Source organism: Trachypithecus francoisi, unplaced genomic scaffold (assembly GCF_009764315.1).
Source record: "Trachypithecus francoisi isolate TF-2019V2 unplaced genomic scaffold, Tfra_2.0 Lachesis_group5, whole genome shotgun sequence".
NCBI lineage: Eukaryota > Metazoa > Chordata > Mammalia > Primates > Cercopithecidae > Trachypithecus > Trachypithecus francoisi.
Genome location: NW_022681470.1, coordinates 131,308,678 through 131,323,023, shown reverse-complemented (window position 1 = coordinate 131,323,023; position 14,346 = coordinate 131,308,678). Strand labels below are relative to the sequence as shown.

Below are 14,346 nucleotides of genomic sequence, written 5' to 3'. Positions count from 1 at the left end.
GGATCGCTTGAGCCTGGGAGGCAGAGGTTGCAGTGACCCATGATTGCACCACTGCACTCCAGCCTGGGCGACAGAGTGAGATCTTGTCTTTTTTTGTTTTTTTTTTTTTTTTGAGACGGAGTCTTGCTCTGTCGCCCAGGCTGGAGTACAGTGGCCGGATCTCAGCTCACTGCAAGCTCCGCCTCCCGGGTTTACTCCATTCTCCTGCCTCAGCCTCCCAAGTAGCTGGGACTACAGGCGCCCGCCACCTCGCCCGGCTAGTTTTTTGTATTTTTTAGTAGAGACGGGGTTTCACCGTGTTAGCCAGGATGGTCTCGATCTCCTGACCTCGTGATCCGCCCGTCTCGGCCTCCCAAAGTGCTGGGATTACAGGCTTGAGCCACCGCGCCCGGCCTTTGTCTTAATAAAAAGAAGAAAATACAGGCTGGGCTTGGTGGCTCATGCCTGTAATCGCAACACTTTGAGAGGCCAAGGCGGGCAAATCATCTGAGGTCAGGAGTCGGAGGCCAGCCTGACCAACATGGAGAAATCCTGTCTCTACTAAAAATACAAAATTAGCTGGGTGTGGTGGCACATGCCTGTAGTCCCAGCTACTCAGGAGGCTGAATCAGGAGAATCGCTTGAACCCAGGAGGCAGGGGTTGCAGTGAGCCGAGATTGTGCCACTGCACTCCAGCATGGGTTAACAAGAGCAAAACTCCATCTTTTTTTTTTAAAAAAAAGCTCATTTTGTTTTTTTGAATCCTCAGGTAGCCCAGGTGTGGTTTTAGGGTGCCAGAACATTGGAGATAAGATGCCATTACCTGGAGGAGTGCTGGCAAGTGTTTGGTCAGTACTTACCCCTTAGTAGACTTACCGGATGTGTTTTCAAATTGTTAGGAGAGTCCCAGTGATTATGTGAAAGTGACCTGAGCTGACACTTTACTGTTAGTGGTGAATACACGAAACAACTTCTATTTTTATCCCAATTAATTACCCAGATTCAGGATGACGGGGTGGGGGGTTATAACTAATACTATACCAGGTCTAACTAAAAAGAGTTCCCTCTCAGTCCAGCTACCACCACCACAAGAGCTCACCACCATCAGCTGCCACCACATTTCTCTCTTGGCTTGATTGAGGTCTGATGACCTACCGGGGAACCCCCTTCTTTTCTATTTAGACGGAGTCTTGCACTGTCACCCAGGCTGGAGTGCAGTGGCGCGATCTTGGTTCACTACAACCTCTGCCTCCCGGATTTAAGCGATTTTCCTGCCTCAGCCTGAGTAGCTGGGATTACAGGTGCACACCACCACGCCCAGCTAATTTTTGTATTTTTAGTAGAGACTGGGTTTGACCTTGCTGGCCAGGCTGGTCTGGAGTTCCTGACCTCAGGTGATCTCCCACCTTGGCCTTCCAAGGTGCTGAGATTATAGGCATGAGCCACCACACCTGGCCCCTTTGTTTTTAAGTGTAGAACTTAGTGCTGTTTTAGTAAACTTACAGAATTGGGCAGCCACTACCGCAGTGCCTTGCTGTCTCTGATTTCTTTGATTTCTCTTTTGCTCCTTTCTGCTCCCTCCCCACCACCCCTTGTCAGACCCTGTGCTCATACCCAAGGTCACCCGTTAGGGAGGTGTGTCCACCCCCTTGGGCTGAGCCCTGCCCTGGGGAGGTCAGATACGTGGCCAAGCCCTGGCCCCGTGCTCCCGCCTTTGAGCCCATGTCTATTATGTTCTTTTGCACCCTCTGTGAGCTGCCGGGGCAACCTCTTCAGCCTGGCCCTGGCCTTCAGCCATCCCCTGCTGTTTTCTTCCTGGCCTTGCTGTGCTTGTGGGACTGAGGGCAGTGAGGCCAGCAGAGGGAGAGTGAAGCCTTTGACCCCCGCGGTTGCACTATTAGAAGACAGCACATGCCGCCTGGCCAGAGTGCCGTGAGGGCCCCAGGCGGAGGGGTGGGCTCCCCTGCTAAGGGAAAGCTTGCAGGAATGGCGCCTCTGGAGTTGTTCAGAAGCTGTACCTGTCAGGCAGAGGGGTGGGCACAGCACTTTGCCTAGAAGGAGGGAGGGTGAGTGTGAGGCCAGGGCAGGGGCTGGGCTGTGTCCTGGAGCCTTTAGGAGCTGCTGGGGTGCCTTGACCAAGGCTCAGAGGAGGGCTCTGAGATGGCAGCGGTGGGGGTTAGGGGAGGGGCCGTGGTGTTGGAGGTTGGGTGGTGTGGCCCAGGTTGGACCCTGAATGGATGGAGGGGCCATAGGGCAGCGGAGACGGAGGACACTGGGGTCAGGGCTGCGTGTGCACGTGTGTGTATGCATGTGTAAGTGTGTAAGTGTGTGTGCCTGTGGGAACTGCCAGGGTACCGGGTGCCCCCTCCCAGTCCTCACAAGGAGCCACAGACTAAAAAGCAGCACCAGCTCCTGCCTGTGGTCTCATCAGGGTCCGTAATTCCCCAGGCTGAGCCGGGGGTCTCTCGCTGGGGAGGCACTGCCCTGAGGGCCTTGCGAGAGGGAGAGGCCTCCCCAGAGCGGCTGCAGGGAAGCTAAAGGGCACATGCTGGGCAGCAGCTCACAACTGAGAGGCAGTTTGTGCTTGTCACGGTGGTGGGATTGCTTTCATGGTGGTCGGGATAGTCTAGCTTGGCAGAGAAGGGCCGTGACACCCAGCTATGCTCTGTGGCATTCAGAACCGAGGGGCGTGGTGGGAAGGTTGGGTCCAGGCCCTGGCACCAGTGCTGTTCAGGGCTCCGCTGTCACGGAGGGTTCATGACCTTGAACTCTCCTTGCTGGAGCATGTTCCTTTGAGAGCAAAGTTCTGCTTTCTCTGATACATGGGGGGCTGCTGGGTCCTGGGGTACCACGGCTGGCAGCAGGTCTTCGTGCCTTTTTCTGTGTTGGTTGAATAGCTGCTTAAGAGCTGGGTAACCGGCCGGGCGCGGTGGCTCATGCTTGTAATTCCAGCACTTTGGGAGGCTGAGGCGGGTGGATCACGAGGTCAGGAGATCGAGACCATCCTGGCTAACACAGTGTAACCCCGTCTCTACCAAAAATACAAAAAATTAGCCAGGCGTGGTGGCGGGCGCCTGTAGTCCCAGCTACTCGGGAGGCTGAGGCAGGAGAATGGCATGAACCCGGGAGGCAGAGCTTGCAGTGAGCCGAGATCGCGCCACTGCACTCCAGCCTGGGCGACAGAGCGAGACTCCACCTCAAAAAACAACAAACAAAAAAAGAGCTGGGTAACCCAACTGGGCTTCTCAGGTCCCATGGGCCTTTGCCAGGGTGGTGTCTAGATGTGCAAAGGTGGCTCATAGACTCTGGAGAGCCCTTGCGACAGTGAGCATGGCACCTTCCTGAAGCATCAGCTCTTTGCAGAGCGAGTGCAGGCTCCTGGCAGCCCGGAGAGAGGGGACTGCAGATCCCAGTCAGAGGTGATTGATCAGAGCCGCGCTGCCTGCACCGTCCTCACCTCTTTTTCAGCACAGGGATCCATAGTGCATAGTTTGCAGCCCCACTGCATCCTCCATGTAGAAACATCTGTGATGAATTCTCTAACATACAAGAGCTAGTGAGCCCCGTGCCTCTGTCTCCCTGATGTGACAGTTGTGAAGGTTTTCTTCTCCGTTTTCTTTTTTTTTCTTCACTGGTGTGTGTTTTTAAAGCAAGTCTCTTGTGTCATTTCACCTTTGTGTCTGAGGTGGAGCCCTGTGAATTGGTGATACTCAGCCATTTTGACCTGCAGTATGTAGTATGCATTTCTAGAAGCAAAAAAGGGCACCTATTTTGCATAGCTGCAGCGCCATTATCAGACAAGCAGCGTCAACAATGGCTTTTCACGATTGTCCGATATGTAGGGACAGTCAGCCTCTCTCCACAGTCAGATTCTTTCCTGGGATCCTGGAGGTCTGCTGTTGAGATGATGGCTGTCTCTGGGCCCTTCTTTCCGAGCAGCCTCTCCTGCTGCTTTTCATCCCGCGAAGCTGCAGTCTGGTCTGGGTTATTGTCCTGTGAGGTGTGTACCTTCTGGACTGAGCCCCTTATCGTCACACTTTGGCTTCTTGCTGCACGTGTGGAGTGGATTTCATCTCAGGCTGTGGGCTCCTGGGAGAGTGGCTAATCCCTGGGCTGGGAAGGCGGGGGCGGCCTGAGGTGAGCTGGGGATGCCTCGCATTCTCGGCCTGTTGAAATGAACCTCACGCGGACTCTAGCACATCTGGCTGGAACAAGGGTCTGCCGGTCCACACAGGTGCCATTGGTGAGAGGGGAGGCGAGAGGCACTTCCTCTTTGGGAAGAACAAAGGTGAGCCTAGGCAACGTATTGAAAAATTTAAAAACTTTTCAGGCGTCAGGCACACCTGTAGTCCCAGCTGCTCGGGACGCTGAGGCAAGAGGATCTCTTAAGTTCAGGAGTTTGAGGCTGCAATGAGCTATGATTCTACCACCGCACTCCAGCCTGGGTGGCAGAGCAAGACCCTGTCTCAAAAAAATAAAGGAATGGGCCGGGCGCGGTGGCTCAAGCCTGTAATCCCAGCACTTTGGGAGGCCGAGACGGGCGGATCACGAGGTCAGGAGATCGAGACCATCCTGGCTAACACGGTGAAACCCCGTCTCTACTAAAAATACGAAAAACTAGCCGGGCGAGGTGGCGGGCGCCTGTGGTCCCAGCTACTCGGGAGGCTGAGGCAGGAGAATGGCGTAAACCCGGGAGGCGGAGCTTGCAGTGAGCTGAGATCCGGCCACTGCACTCCAGACCGGGCGACAGAGCAAGACTCCGTCTCAAAAAAAAAAATAAATAAAATAAAGGAATGGAGAGCCTGGGGACCGCTGTGTTGGGTGGTGGGACTATGTGAAAGATGGTCAACTCCTAGCAGTTTTACGTGGTTCAAACTAATAGATTAAAAGGAGGCTAAAGAGACATCACAAATCACATGCAGTCATTAACTGGGACTTGGATTTTAAAAAACCTATAAAAGACGTTATAAGGACATTGGGGTGATGTGCGAATGTGTATTAGCCAACAGTGTGGCAGGCTGGGTGCACTCATGAGCCAGCTGTTTTGTGGGGATGTGGAGAAAGCCCTCCCCCTTGGGCCCACCACTCTGAAATAGGTCAGGGAAAGATAAGTGTGTGAGAGCAAGAGGGGGAGCCAGAGTGCGGGGGGATGTGATGGAGGGTGTCCAGCGGTAGGGGTGTGGGGGTCCGATTTCTGTAGCTTTGGAATTTTTCAAAATAAGTTAGAGGAAATATCAGGACAGAATCCTTCCAGTTTGGGGGCCAGACCTCCTGGCAACCCTCTGCCTTGAGAGGGCTCAGAGACCCTGCAGCTTGGCAGTCATCACTCTGAGGGTGTGGTGACTTCCTATTCCCTCCCCTTTTTTTCTTTTACAATTTTTTTAATTAAAAAAATTTGGGGGGGCTGGGCACAGTGGCTTACGTGAACCTGTAATCCCAGCAGTTTGGGAGGCCAAGGCGGGAGGATTACCTGAGGTTGGGAGTTGAAGAACAGCCAGACCAACATGGAGGAACCCTGTTTCTACTAAAAATAGGCGTGGTGGTGCATACCTGTAATCACAGCTACTTGGGAGGCTGAAGCAGGAGAATTGCTTGAACCCGGGAGACGGAGGTTGTGATGAGCCAACATCACGCCGTTGCACTCCAGCCTGGGCAACAAGAGCAAAACTGTCTTTTTTTTTGAATAGCGATGAGGCCTCACTGTGTTTCCTAGGCTGTTCTCGAACGCTGGGCTCAAGATCCTCCTGCTTTGGCTTCCCAGAGTGCTGGGATTACAGGTATGAGCCACTGTGCCTGGCCTCCTGCCCTCTCTTTTATTTAAGCCTTGGAATTAGACAATCAGGGATGAGCCGCTTTGCCTTGTGAGCTTGGCCTTTAGCCAACAGTGTTGAGGGCCTCCTGAAGTGCAGGCTCCACCCAGGTGCTGGGCTCACGGCAGGGAGTAGGACAGACAGTGCCCCATGGGACCCCGAGGTGGGGTCAAAGGATGCCTGCCTGAGAGGCACCCTGTGGACCTCACCCTGAGGCTGAGGGAACAGCAGGTGCAAGGCCTGGGCGCTGGCAAATGCAGGCAGTGGTGCAAGGGTTGGAGTACATGTCTGTGGCCTGAGAGTTTATGATGGCACATTTGAGGGGGATTTTTGAGTTTTTGAATTTCTGTGGTTTTCATCTGCAGGAATGAAGTGACTTTTTCTTTTTTTTTTTGAGACAAAGTCTTGCTCTGTCACTTAGGCTGGAGTGCAGTGGTGTGATCTCGGCTCACTGCAACCTCCGCCTCCTGGGTTTAAGCGATTCTCCTGCGCTCGGGTTACAGGTGCGCATCACCATGCCCAGCTAATTTTTTGTATTTTTAGTAGAGATGGGGTTTTGCCATGTTGGCCAGGCTTTTTGTTGTTGTTGTTAAGAGAGACAGGGTCTTGGTCTGTTGCTCAGGCTGAAGTGCAGTGGTACCATCATAGCTCACAGCAGCCTTGACCTCCTGGGGTCAAGCACTCCTCTGGCCTAAACCTCCTGAGCAGCTGGGACTGCAGGTGCACACCACCACACCTGACTCATTTGCGTAATTTTTTGTGGAGACGGGATCTTGGCTGTATTGCCCAGGCTGGTCTCAAGAACTGCTGGGCTCAAGCGATCCTCCCAAAGTGTTGTGATGACAGGTGTGAGCCACCATTCCTAGCCTTGAAGTGACCTACTGTTGTGCTGCCCTCATACACGGTCTGAGTTCTGGAGTGTGGCGGGAGCAACTGTCTCTGGGCAGAGAGCCCCTGTACAGCTCTTAGATGGACCTCCAGGGTGTGATTTTAGTCGTAGCTAGGTTCACATCCAGAACTAAAAGAGTTAGGGACCAGCTCTGGGGCCTCGTGTATGGCTAGAACTGGGAATTCTAGGATATGTCTTTAAATACTGTTTCCAGAGCAGAGGTGATGGGAGGAGCTACCTTTTTTTTTTTTTTTTTGAGATGGAATTTAGCTCTTGTTGCCCAAGGTGGAGTGCAATGGCACAATCTCAGCTCACTGCAACCTCCGCCTCCCGGGTTCAAGAGATTCTCCTGTCCCAGCTTTCCGAGTAGCTGGGATTACAGGCAAGTGCCACCATGTCTGGCTAATTTTTTGTAGTTTTAGTAGAAACGGGATTTCACCATGTTGGCCAGACTGGTCTTGAACTCCTGACCTCAGGTGGTCCGCCCTGCCGAGGAGCTGCTTCTTGGGCTTCCCAGCCTAGTGGTGAATGCCTGGGGTGAGTACAGGGAGGCCCTGCCCCTCCACAGCCTCCCTGGTGAGTGGATAGGTTGACAGCCTCAAAGGACTTTACGTAGTGGAGTGGCAGCTCTCTGCCAGCTGAAGATGACGACCCTTTTCTCCATCCATCATGTCCCCTGGCGTGGGCCGTGGGACTTCTCTTTGCCAGGCGGCACTGTCCCCTACTCCTATTCTAGCTCATTTCATGATAGTTTCTAGGGTCAAATGTATTTTTGAAATTAATGTTTAATCTTGAAACTTTTCAGAGAGTGGAGGGAGAAATTAACCCAGAAGTCAGCTGGTGTTGTGACCAGATCACTGCAGGGCAGCAGTGGGCCCAGTGTGCATCTGCACACGTGTGCAGGTAGAACGTGCCCACGTGCCCCAGCCAGGCGGGCCGGAGGGGTCTCTGTGGGGTGCTGCTCCCCATGAGCACCTGTCCCTAGGCTCGCACAGGTGCTGCGTCACATGGCAAGGGCATTAGGCTGAGGGGCTGCTTGGGGTGCTGGGACTGGCAGTGGGGAGATTTGGTGCCGTCCCTCGGGGAGCTCCTATCACTCCTCCCTGGCCCTTAATTTTGTGCCACCCTGTGTCCCCCCACGACACAGTGCTCCTGCTGCCTGACCCCGTGGTGGGGTTAGGTGGCCTATGGGGACCATGCCAGGGACTGTTGACCATGTCATTTGAGGTGCTGGTTCTTGAGGAGCCCCAGTGGCTATGTGGTCTCCTTGCAGGTGTCCTGTGCAGTTTGTGGCCTGATGACTTAGAGCCATGTGCTGTCTGCCTTTGCTGAACATGGAAGAGGTGCCTTTAGTGAGGGTGTGGCCTGGGTTGCCAAGGGTATCTCAATGTTCAGTTGCTACTTCATCCTCAGGGCTGCCTGAAGCGATGGGGAGGGCGAGGTGGTGGTGGATGTGGCTGGTGATGTTTCCACATCCGCATGGGTGGCAACCTTGTAGTGTTTGATGAGCATTACACCGTGGTGGGTCTGGCATCATGGAGCTGTCTTCAGAGCACACTGCTGTCAGTCTGTAAAAGTCACCCTGCTCCTTGTGGTCCTCAGTCACAGGAAAGAAGCGTCTTCCTAGGCATCCTGGTTGTGGACATGGATGTGGCTTTGTGGCTAGGTGGGGGTTAGACCAGTTGTGGGGGGGACCAGGGGGTGCAGGAGGCCACCAGTGGCCCTTTTTTGACCAGGTAGGTTTGCTAGAGAAGAGTGAAATTCAGTCAGAACAAGGGAAGCTGTCTCAAAGCAGAGATGAGGCCAGGGTGTCACACCAGAGCCATCGAGGCTGGTCCTTCTGCACTGAGTCCCAGAAGCTGCAGCCTCGCTCGGGTGACACTACATTCTGCTGCAGGTTGGGCCCGAAGGCATCCTGCAGAATGGGGCTGTGGACGACAGTGTAGCCAAGACGAGCCAGTTGTTGGCCGAGTTGAACTTCGAGGAAGATGAAGAAGACACCTATTACACGAAGGATCTCCCCATACACGCCTGCAGGTGAGCTGGGCTCAGCCGGGCCTGGGCATGTGCTGGACAGGTGGGTGCCTCTGGCATGTGCCTGGGACACTCACTTCCCAGGTACAGGGTGGTGCCTTTGTGCTGTGACTCTGGGTGGCGGTGTCCTCGGGAGTAAGGAAGTTGCTTAGGCCATGTTCACAGCCGAGGCCTGTTATCAGTCAGGAGGTGGGCTCAGCAACCTCCGATGCCCTGAATTCACCAGGTGGTGGGAAAAGTTTTCCTTCCTTTGGCCTTCTCAGGCCCTGGGGGCATTGCCTGGTACCTGCGCACTCACTCACTAGAAATAATTTGTCATGGCATTGGGTGAGCATCTGGGGTGGGAGGGTGAGTGGAGCAGCTGAGATGCCCTCACAAAGCGGTTGCTGCAGGGTTCTGGGGCATTCCTGCCTCCCCGTGCCTTGGCTGTGCCTGGAGAATTGGATGTGAAGACAGTAGTTAGTGGACAGACCTGCATGTTGACAAATTTAGAATTCTCATCTCGAGCGGGATTGTCCCTTGATGAGGCTTATTTCTGTATTTTTGTGACACACAAGTGAGGAAATGTAGATTAGAAGAGGAGAGAAGGTTTTGGCCGGGCGCGGTGGCTCACACCTGTAATCCCAGCACTTTGGGAGGCTGAGGCTGGTGGATCACGAGGTCAGGAGATGGAGACCATCCTGGCTAACATGGTGAAACCCCATCTGTGCTAAAAGTACAAAAAATTAGCTGGGCGTGGTGGCGGGTGCCTGTAATCCCAGCTGCTCAGGAGGCTGAGGCAGGAGAATGGGGTAAACCCGGGAGGCAGAGGTTGCAATGAGCCAAAATCACACCACTACACTCCAGCCTGGGCGACAGTCAGGGCAGGTTTGGGCCTGGGCCCTGCCTGTCTCTGTGGGCGCCCGCCTGGGGCCCTCCCTGCAGCTCCTGGCCCACGTGCTGCCCAGCGCTCCGGGACTGAGGCTGCTCTTCCCTAGGCTTGGTGGGCAGGCGCTCTTTCCTGCATCTCAGCTCTTCACTCATTCTCATTTACAGATGTTTTCATGGATGTAATGATGTTCTCTTAACACACAGAGATGCCCATAAGTCCTGGTGTGGCTCTGGGGAGCTAGCAGTTTGGGGTTTGGTATGTGGATTTTCAGAAAACCACAGCCAGCAGTCGGGTGAGGCTCTCCCGAGGCTCCTCGCTTGGGCTTGCTTCGGGGCCTGAGCTTCAGGGCGCTGCCACTGCAGGGTCTGTGCCCAGCTTCCCGGGAGCACAGTGCCCTCTGCTGGAGCCCGGAGCTCACCATGACCACTGTGACTGAGGCTGGGTTCCTGAATTTCAGGCCAGAGAGCGGGGACTAGAATGTCCCTGGAGGAGTGAGGCCTCCCTCCAGCAGGACTCTCCTTGGAGGTGGCTTTGTTCCTCATCCCCTCGGAGCCTCTGCCACATACTCAACCCCTTCCCTGCATTCTTGGGTTTGGGAAGCCCTGGTTAACTGGTTTGATTTGGTTACTGGGATTGTTGGGGTTGAGTATGTGTTTAATGAAGAACTTAAAAATGTTGTCAGAGGAAAGAATTTTACATCTTGCCAAATGAAAACCAGAGAGCAAGCTTCCAGCTGTAACTGTCGCTGTTTTGGTTTTTTAGTTACTGTGGAATACACGATCCTGCCTGCGTGGTTTACTGTAATACCAGCAAGAAGTGGTTCTGCAATGGACGTGGAAATACTTCTGGCAGGTAGATAATCAAACTATGCATGTGTCTTTAATCAGTGCTGTGCTCAGATTTGTGTGTAAATTATGGAAATGTTGAAGCGAAGTGCAATATAAAATCACGCTAACAAACCTGGTTTTTTTCCTCCTCTGTGACTGGTTTAACTTGAAACAGATGGTGGTGTGTGAATGCCTTAATGTATTTACCCTTGATTTATTCTCTGTGGCTCTTTTTATTATGCAAGTAGGGTTGGCTTAATTCTCCTTCCCAGTTTTTATTTCGATTTTTCTGCAAGATGAGCTCTTGGCACACCCGCTGATCTTCATTAACGGAAGGATGTTCCCAAGGCAGTAACGGGCATCCAGGGGCGCTGGTTCCTGAGCAGGCTCGCTCTGGCCTGAGCTCATCAGAGCTGTCCGGAGGCTAATTCAGGCCAGATCCTGAATCATCGGCTTCAATTAAGTTCACTTGACCATCGGCACTGGGCTTACCTTCCTGATGTTGATCAGCTGCAGCTGGACTGGGTCGCTTGTTTTGTGTTTGGGACAGGACCAGTGTTCTCCTGGTGCCCAGATTCCAGGGGGCAGTTCGGTGGTCTTGCCTGAGTGGTGGGACTGTCGTCCTGGTGGGTCCCATGCCAGCGGCTCCCCTTCCCTCCACGCTGCTGTGTGCAGGTCACTCCACTGCCGGAGAGGATGGAGCAGAGCCTGGGAGGTGGAGCTCCGAGGTGCCAGCAAGGAAGTGGGGTCTTTTTCTGAGGTTCACATTCTGGAGAAAGAAATGACCAAAGCCCAGAGGCAGGCTTACTTGCGCTGACACCAACCCCCTCCTGTGCCTTTGGCAGCTGTGGGTCTCGGAGGGTTACAGATGAAGCAGTCAGATCTCGTGGCATCTTTGAGTTAGTAACTTGAAATATGGTGTTATGAGCAAGGTGAGAAAGGGGCTGCTGTTTTTAAAAGATTTTTAAGAAAAGTATCTTCTGGATAACCAGAAGACATTCTTGTCCCATTTTCAGAATCTTCTGGGTAATTTAAGTGTTGCTATGTTTGCATTTAGTTCCTTTTGTGCAGGAAAAGCAACTAAATAAAACTTCTCTTAGCTGGCAACCCCAGCTTCCGGTCAGCATAGCCAAGAACAGGGAAGTGAGCAACAGGGCCTCTGAGAAACAGCAGGCCCGAGCCAAGCACCACTGAGCGTTCTGTGCGAGGCCCAGGGGAAGGTGAGGAAGCAGCCGCCGGCCCTCAGGGAGCTTGGCTGTGACAGGGTGAGGATGCGTGGGAAGACACGGAGACGGCTGATTCTGCCCACGTGGCCGGCGGGGCGCCAGAGTGGAGTCGGGCTTTGGGGATGCCCAGAGCGGCCATGGCTGGTTAGAGAATCCTGGGCCTCCTGGCAGGGAGAAAGGTTAGAAGGTTAGCTGAACTGAAGCTTTTGGCAGGAATGGTTTTCCAGAGGGGAAGAGAGAGGGCGCAGTAAGGGAGGCTGGGAGGCCCTGCAGGCGTGTTCAGAGCTGCTGGAGACACTGGAAGAGCCCAAAGGCAGAGCAGCTGGGCATCCTTATTAGATATGGCAGATAGGTGCTGGAGGGTGACTGGCTTGGCGCAGGGCAGGGTTCAGCCCAGATCGCGGTTTAGGCGAGCAGTGTCCTGGCTACGTCGCAGCAAGGAAGGAGCCGAGCCAGCCAGGGCTTCAGACACAGTCCTGGGCTTCTGCAGAACAGCCCCCATCTCTGCTCAGCCCTTTTACTGCTTTTTACAGGGTTTCCGGTCGCCTGCTTATCAGATTTCCCGGCCTGCAGCAAAGCAGGAGGGACTGTTGCTCCTGGAAGTAGGCATAGGGCCTCTGAGGAGTGATTTCAGAAGAAGCCACGAAAAATGGCGGCAGTGGGGGTGACCTTGGAGAGAAGGGGCCAGGGCCTTGTGGGAAATGTCTCTGACCCCACAGCAGCCCTGGGCCAACAATGGGTTAAATTAGGCCTGATAAGTTGGATTTAAGAAAGCAGGATCTTTAAAAAAGGCAGGAACTATGTGAACCGTGTTAAGGAAGTTTTCCTTAAAAGTGGTTCAAGTTGGGATTGATTTTTGTGCTCAGTGGGGAGCTAGTTTGGGGGAGGGCTGGTCCCCGGAGATGCCAGATGGATGAGGTGTGACTGCCTCTGCTAATGGACCGTGAACGGTACCGGAACTTTTAACAGGGGCCCGAAAATTGGAAGTGGTGAAAAGCCAAACTCTGAGTGTTAACCGTTTATCATTTCCTGGTTTCAGCCATATTGTAAATCACCTTGTGAGGGCAAAATGCAAAGAGGTGACCCTGCACAAGGACGGGCCCCTGGGGGAGACAGTCCTGGAGTGCTACAATTGCGGTTGTCGCAATGTCTTCCTCCTCGGCTTCATCCCAGCCAAAGCTGACTCAGTGGTGGTGCTGCTGTGCAGGTGAGCGGTCCTCAGATGTCTCCCGGGGGTGACCTTTAAGCTCCAGCCGTCTCCTCACAAGCCTTGGCCCAGCCCAGCCTAGCCCAGCCGTGGCTCTGATTCCAGGGAATTGTGCTCCAAAGATGATTTTTGCTGAAGGGTGAGGCATGAGAGCGTTTAGGGGCTGAGGCTTGTTAAGGAGTCGGCAGTGCCGTGTAACTCTTTTGCGGCGTTCTGGCTAAATCATGAAAACAATTCTGTAAAAACAAAGTCTGTTCTGAGTTTTAAGAGTTCAGAGCTCAAGTGCACGGGGAGATGCGATTTATTACTAACAGTTTAAAGGTAATGTGATCACGTAATAAAACTCAGGGCGCGCCCCTTTGGGTGAAAGGTCAGCATGGGAGGGGGCCCTCCCTGCTCCAGGACTTCAGGGAGGGGAGCTGGTCCTCACGGCCTCCTCCTGCTCCACAGGCAGCCCTGTGCCAGCCAGAGCAGCCTCAAGGACATCAACTGGGACAGCTCGCAGTGGCAGCCACTGATCCAGGACCGCTGCTTCCTGTCCTGGCTGGTCAAGATCCCCTCCGAGCAGGAGCAGCTGCGGGCGCGCCAGATCACGGCACAGCAGATCAACAAGCTGGAGGAGCTATGGAAGGTGGGGCTGCCCAGCAGGCTGACCCATGCCTTCGTGTGGTTTCTGGTTGCGGGGAGGGGAGTATCTTCAGAGATGGCTTGACCCAGTGAGACCGCTGGAGATTCTCTGGAAGGAACTCAGGCCTCTGCCATCTCTATGTGGAGTGACCCCAGGGCAGGGCACCTTGGTCACCTTCCATCCAGGCAGCCTTACCTGACCAAGAAGAGCCTGGCTTTGGGGAAAGGAAAGCTCTGGCTGCTGGAATTTTTCTTGTCTGATGGGTGGTGGTAGGAGAAGGATGCGGCTGGTTGTAGGCAGACTTGTCTGGCAGAGCCTGGACCTGCACAGACAGGTATGCTGCGAGAGTGTCCTGGGGAAAGAGGTTGGGGTCGAGGTTGGCACAGTCAGCTGAGCAGAGGGGAGAGGAGAGGGTGCTGGGTCAAGTAGTGGGTGCCTGGCCCTCCCTCCCTTTCTCTGGTTCCGGCTGTTTAGGATTTTGTGATAAAGTCATTCTAGTAACTAGACTAGAAGCTTTCATTTGCCTCCCATTCAATCAGAAATCTCACATAGGAACTGAAGTACAAGTTAAAATGTTTTTTAAGCCGGGCGCAGTGGCTCATGCCTGTAATCCCAGCACTTTGGGAGGCTGAGGTGGGCGGATCACGAGGTCAGGAGATCGAGACCATCCTGGCTAACACGGTGAAACCCCGTCTCTACTAAAAATACAAAAAATTGCCAGGTGCGGTGGCTCACGCCTGTAATCCTAGCACTTTGGGAGGCCGAGGTGGGCGGATCACAAGGTCAGGAGATCGAGACCACAGTGAAACCCCGTCTCTACTAAAAATACAAAAAAAAAAGCCAGGCGCCGTGGCGGGTGCCTGTAGTCCTAGCTA

The 14,346-nt window shown here is 53.9% G+C and overlaps 1 protein-coding gene across 4 annotated transcripts in view; it reads left to right on the top strand.

Moving 5' to 3' along the window:
• Positions 1 to 14,346, top strand: part of UPF1 (UPF1 RNA helicase and ATPase) — a 38,746-nt gene that overhangs the window by 7,435 nt on the left and 16,965 nt on the right. For all 4 annotated transcript variants that reach the window (XM_033196466.1, XM_033196465.1, XM_033196464.1 and 1 more), the window contains exons 2-5: positions 8,576 to 8,715; positions 10,346 to 10,435; positions 12,676 to 12,843; positions 13,294 to 13,474. In XM_033196466.1, the coding sequence (XP_033052357.1) occupies positions 8,576 to 8,715; positions 10,346 to 10,435; positions 12,676 to 12,843; positions 13,294 to 13,474 (579 nt within the window). The remainder of the gene's footprint in view (positions 1 to 8,575; positions 8,716 to 10,345; positions 10,436 to 12,675; positions 12,844 to 13,293; positions 13,475 to 14,346) is intronic.